Source organism: Podarcis bocagei, assembly GCF_964188305.1.
Source record: "Podarcis bocagei genome assembly, chromosome: 3".
NCBI lineage: Eukaryota > Metazoa > Chordata > Lepidosauria > Squamata > Lacertidae > Podarcis > Podarcis bocagei.
The window spans coordinates 99176976-99183258 of NC_138127.1; the positions used below are offsets into that span (position 1 = coordinate 99176976).

General features: G+C 43.8%; 1 protein-coding gene across 1 annotated transcript; it reads left to right on the top strand.

Moving 5' to 3' along the window:
- Nucleotides 1–79: 79 nt before the first annotated feature.
- On the top strand, nt 80–4879 carry RPS27A (ribosomal protein S27a). Its single transcript, XM_081188883.1, has 6 exons — nt 80–170; nt 256–320; nt 1732–1786; nt 2334–2419; nt 4096–4227; nt 4695–4879. Exons 2-6 carry the CDS (start codon nt 273–275, stop codon nt 4842–4844), a joined length of 471 nt encoding a protein of 156 aa, XP_081045009.1. The 5' UTR covers nt 80–170; nt 256–272; the 3' UTR covers nt 4845–4879.
- Nucleotides 4880–6283: the final 1404 nt, after the last annotated feature.

The window sequence follows — 6283 nt, forward strand, 5'->3', positions numbered from 1 at the left end:
CTCCCGTCATGCCTCCTCATACTTTCCAGGCGGCGGTGCACGACGGGAGTTGCAGTCCTTGCCTCAGCCGGCGTTTTCCTCTCTTCCTTCCGCTCCCTAGCCTTGGAAACCCCGTGCGCGGCCGAGCGGGTTCTCTTTCCGGCGTCCGCCATTCCGGGAGCGGGTCGTTGGTGAGTGGTTGCTCTGTGCGGGGCCTTCTTCTCCGTTTCCCTCAGTCTTCCTTCGCCTCATTTCTCGCTCTCGTTGCTTCCTCAGGTCCGACGGCCGCCGCCATGCAGATCTTCGTGAAAACCCTGACGGGGAAAACCATCACCCTCGAGGTGAGGGAGGGAAGAAAGAAAGAAAGCATATGAGGGGTTCAGAGCAAGGCCGCTGATCCTCGGGCCTCTTCGCCTCGTGTCCCCAGAGTTGGGCTTCCAGGCCTTTCTTCCCCCACCCCGTAGTTTGTGGCCTAGAGGGAAATGGCGGGTTTTGCGCAGTTCCATTCCGCCCCCTGCTCCCTCCCAAAAAGGAAAAAAAAGGGGGTGAGAGAAAGCCTATGGCTCATAGAATCACAGAATCGTAGAGTGCATAGCTGTCAACTTTTCCCTTTTTTAAAAAAGGGAAATTCCCTTATTCCGAATAGGATTCCTCGCAAGAAAAGGGAAAAGTTGACAGCTATGGTAGAGTGGGAATGGGGGGGGTCCCCTGGGGGTCATCCAGTCCAACCCCCTGCAATGCAGGAATCTCAACTACCACCCAGCCTCCGCTTAAAAACCTCCAAGGAAGGAAGGAGAGCTCACCACCTCCAGAGCAGAAACGTCTTAACTGATGTTGGGTCGGAATCTCCTTTCTTGAATCCATTGATTTGGGTCCTTAGACCAAGCTGATATATGTGTGTGTGTGTATGAGAGAATTATATATTTATGAAGATGGCTATCCCATCACTTTTCCGGGCTCAAAGGCCTTGTAACCAACCCACCCGTTTTTGCGTTAACCGAAGACCACAACAGTTCCATCACAGCTTGATGCTGCCCAGCAACACCCAGTATTCAGAGGCATGCTGCTTCTGATTGTGCAGTTGGTGTGTGGGCACGGCGATTAGTAGCCATTGATAGCCCTTGTTTTTCATGTCTTTGTTGAATCTGCTTTTAAAGCTGCCTAAATTGGTGGCCCTCGCTGCCACCAGGTATAGGGCGGTATATAAATTCAATAATAAGTTGAATGCACTTTTTTATCTCCTCCCTTGCCCCCATCCCATGTCCCCACAATAAAGATAGGTGTTTTTATATCTGAAGAAAGAACCCAGCCAGCAATAATATAACCGCCTTCTTTGCCTCTACCACTTGCTGTTGCTGAAAGGTTTGAGAAGGAGATGTGCATTCTTTCCATTCTAGCCTGGTGATGGCAAGGGAGACAGCTGACAAGCCAAGCATCAACATTTTCCTACCATTTTATCTCTGTGCTGTGAAAAACTTTGTCTCCTGTATGTTAAAACTGCTGTTAAAAGTACAGGAGCAGGATTGGTGTTTGTATGTTGCTACAGAGAATATGACAAGAACTCAGTGTTTGGTCTGTTAACCAACATTATCTTGTCCAAGGCTGTGTGTGTATTTTAAGAATTGCTAGTTTAAACAAAGTTACTGAGCTAATATACATGTACTGTTCTAATACCTGGATGGGAGCAGTAATGAATTTATAACTATTTTAAGTCTGTAAAGCAATTCAATGGTGACTTATTTTTATAAACAGGTTGAACCATCTGATACCATAGAAAATGTCAAAGCCAAGATTCAGGATAAGGAAGGTAGGTGTTGCTTTTGTTTTGGAACTTGTGGTTTAAAAATTATTCTACTATGGAGTAAAGCTTCCTTGCTAGAATTCTCTGTTTACCCGTACCGTTCTTTTCCATCAAATTTGGTCTTCAAGGAGGTCATAGAATGATGCTTGCAGAGTCAATTCAGTATGCTGCAGCAAACAGGATACAGTTAGGAATGATGCCTTCTTTATTTAAAAATAAAATAAAAGCTAGCAAGTACAATTGGGGTACATGTAGAATCAGGCTTATTTTGCTTTCCCCAAAAGGATAATAAATAGATGGAAACACACTTTAAAAAAGCATAAATGCGTAAGTATCTAGTCTAGAACAAAAGGTGTTTATTGACATAATCGGAAACTAAATAATGTGTCTTAACATGAATGACATGGCATGAATACATTGAGAGAAAGGCATGTTAGACTGGTTTTAATATATTGTAAATTGCCTTGGTATTTCCTAGAGCTAAAAGGCCATTTTAAAATGTTCTTATAAAAACTGAATCAGTTACTCATATTCCACCATTTTTCTCTATTAGGAATTCCTCCTGATCAACAGCGATTGATTTTTGCTGGGAAACAATTGGAAGATGGGCGCACTCTGTCTGATTACAACATTCAAAAGGTATGTACTAAGTGTTCTAATACAGTGGGTGGAATTTACTGTTGCTCTATTACAAACGTTCTGTCTGCACAAACATTTCATCTTGCTAGGCGGAATGTTCCTCCCTCCACCCGGCCTGTTCTGGGGGTTCTCCCGATCCCAGTCAGTTTCAGTGGGGGGAGCCCCATTGTGGAACCCCATGTACTTGCTAAACCATAAAATGCAAGAGCATGCTGTAATCTTGTACCAGTAGCATGAATCCTTCTGCTTCTAGTAGACAAGATGACTAGGTGGTAATAGCTGGTGGACATTGGTCCCACATATTCATTGTTAATAGGATATAACAGTTGGCTGTGGCCTCTCCTAAAGATGGAGACTTCATGAAAAATGCCGTTTTCCTTTTAGCATCTAAACCTGTCTGCCTTTAAAGGCACACAGAACCTTAGTAGAAACAAGCTGGAGGTTTAATTACATGAAAACAAAGAGCGTAGTGAACTGAATATACTGGACTTTAGCTTATCCCAAATATCAGAAGTTGTGCTGACCTGATCAAATGTGAGGTGAGCGTAGCAAACTTGGATTTGAAAAGCACAGTAGGTTGAATCCAGCAGTGTTGTTCAGCTGACGATAAGAGTTCTATCAGCAGAGTGGAGAGGGATCAATTTTCTGCCATCTCTCATGTGCCCCACATTCCCATTGCAGCTACTCTGGAGGGTTGGGGGACCTTCTACAGATCTATTCATACACTGCTTCCCATCCAAGGATTCCAGAGCAGTTTGTTGTATCAATCCATCAACCTCTGATGGATGATTTAGGAGGATTGGGTCCTGCATCACTTTTGCTGCGCATGTGTGCCAGTATCCATACTCTGCAGAGTTACATCTCAACACAGCTTCTTCCTTGGAAGCATCTTTGGGGTTGAAGGGTACACACAGTAGGCAGTAAACACTCATGGACGCCATAAAGATTCAGTCGAGTGTAGAAGTTTACTTGACAGGCATAAATGCATATTGGTAGCAAATATATACAGACATTCACCACTGTCTTGGTCAAGGCATGCTTAGAGTCCAGCAAGAGTCCAAGACTCACTCTGCTTCTCTCACCACAAGGCGCAAGCAAGAGACTCACAAGAAGTGACACAGAACCATTGTTATCAGCACTTCTTGTCACACTGCGTATGTCCAAAGAACAGTTTCCACAGAAAAAGTCCTTGCATAGACAAAACAATCTCAGCCTTCTGTTGCTTTAAACTTCTCTGTTCTTCTCAGTTTCTGGAATAAATTATTCTCTCTCACACACACAATATCCAGCACAGTTCACAGAATTTGGGTGTGTCTGCAGAGGGCTTCAGGGGCAGTTGCTTCTCATACAAGCCCTTCTAGTTGCTGTGTGCAACTATTTAAAGCAACCCAATGACTTCTGTACCAGTCATTGAGATTATTTCCAGTCTATTTAGCGCATCAGCAAAGTGCCAGTTATGTGCTTTGGTATTTTATCCATTTGCTACTCTTATCTCACTCCTCCTTAAAAGAGCACCTGGGAGGTAGGCTGTGCTAAGCAACTTGTCCAGGGCTATTAAGCTTTGTGGCTGAGCAGAGCACCTATATCTTGGTTTCTTGTGTCCATCCCAACTCCTAACGGTTGCATGACTACAGCTGTCAAAATTTTTGTGTCCTTTGTTCGCTTTCTAAAACTAGGAGTCGACCCTTCACCTTGTGCTGAGACTTCGTGGTGGAGCAAAGAAGAGGAAGAAGAAGTCTTACACCACTCCTAAGAAGAATAAGCATAAGAGAAAGAAGGTGAAACTCGCTGTCCTTAAGTACTATAAGGTAAGAGCAACTTCATGTGGGAATTGACATACTGGGTCAGCGGTAATTAATTGCCTATGAAGAGCTTGCGGGTTCTTGCTAGATACAGATTCTTTCTACTGATGGCTGTTTCTGCATTTAGTTAGAAAGCCAGCATGAACCGTCTCCTGGTGACAAATGTAACCTTTAAGTCTGTTTGGAAATAATGCATAAGCACAACTGATTAATCGTACTGGTTAGGGCATTTAGTTATGCTGAATTGTTGGGGGGGGACATAAGTTATTTTCTTGCATTTAATGCTTAAACAACAAATATGGTCACTCCGCTTGACTAAATTTTGTCGGGGTTGAGAGTGTAACCTTAAATGATAACTTGGTGATTCTAAAAATTGCAAGCAGTGGTAGTCCAGACTGCATAACTCACGCTTCTGTATTTTTTTTCAAGGGAGATGGAAAATGCAATATGATTTAAAGCCTTTCTTCTTGCAGGTGGATGAGAATGGGAAAATCAGCCGCCTGCGACGCGAGTGTCCCTCCGAGGAATGTGGGGCTGGAGTATTCATGGCTAGCCACTTTGACAGACATTACTGTGGCAAGTGCTGCTTGACATACTGCTTCAACAAACCAGAAGACAAGTAAATGTGTCTATTGTAATAATTAAAAGTTGCTTTGAATTTTGCTGTGTTTTTTTCTGAGTGTGCAAAGCAGGGGCTCTAACATGTTTGCTAAATGTACCAGAGAGGAGGGGAAAGTAGATAAATGGAAGACATGGGGCTACTCATGAGCATTGCTGATAGGAGGAGGAGTTTGGATTTGATATCCTGCTTTCTCACTATCCTAAGGAGTCTCAAAGCGGCTAACATTCTCCTTTCTCTTCCTCCCCCACAACAAACACTCTGTGGGGTGAATGGGGCTGAGAGACTTCAGAGAAGTGTGACTAGCCCAAGGTCACCCAGTAGCTGCATGTGGAGGAGCAGGGAAGCAAACCCAGTTCACCAGATTACGAGTCCACCGCTTTTAACCACTACACCACACTGGCTCCTTTGTAAGAAACTTCAGTGAAAGCCCTGTCTCATATCTGTTAAAAATTAAGGCTACTTTAGAGCCAGCCCTTTGTGCAGTTCTTGACCAGTACAAACGCTCTTGCTTGCTTTGCTTCATTGAATAATACAATTGTAGAGTTGGAAGGGACACTGAGGATCATCTAGTCCAACTCCCTGGAATGCAGGAATCTCAACTAAAGCATGGAGCTGGCCCGTATGGGGATTGAACTCATGACCTCGGCATTATCACCACCACGCTCTGACCAACTGAACTGCCTTGTAACTTACCTGTTTAGTATAAAATACTTGCTCTGATCCAAAAATGAGATAGTACAAGTTACCTTTTATCTATTCCAAATGGCCCCTTTTTTACAGAAAATGGGGGCAATTGTTTCCGTTATAGTACATAAGCAGATACAGACAGCTCTTGCTTTATTTTGCATACATTGTGTGGAATGCAACATTGCACTCTTCTAGTCATTGTCTCTCTGCAAGTATTGCATATTGGCAGCTGGAACAATCTAGAGTCACTCTTGCGGGGTGGGGGAGGACAGAAGTCCTGTTGCAGAACTCTTTACAGAGGGTTACTGCTCATTGGGCTGGTCAGGTGAATCCAACAGGGCCTACAGCAGAGACGGGGGCACATTTTTTCTTGCTTGCTTGGGGGGGGGGGTTCTGATTGCCTAGTTTCCACACCTTGAAGTCATAAACTTTAAAAAAACAAAACATTAAGATTCTTAGGCCTGCTGTATTTTATGGCCCATTTCTAATATACGGTAATTGGGTGGGACAGAAAAAACTAAAACAATACTGATTCTAAAGTATGGATTGATGGTGGAAAAAGTAGTGGTACCTTGGGTTACAAACGCTTCAGGTTACAGACTCCGCTAACCCAGAAATAGTACCTCGGGTTAAGAACTTTGCTTCAGGATGAGAACAGAAATCGTGCAGTGGCAGCAGCGGGAGGCCCCATTAGCTAAAGTGGTACCTCAGGTTAAGAACAGTTTCAGGTTCAGAACGGACCTCCAGAACAAA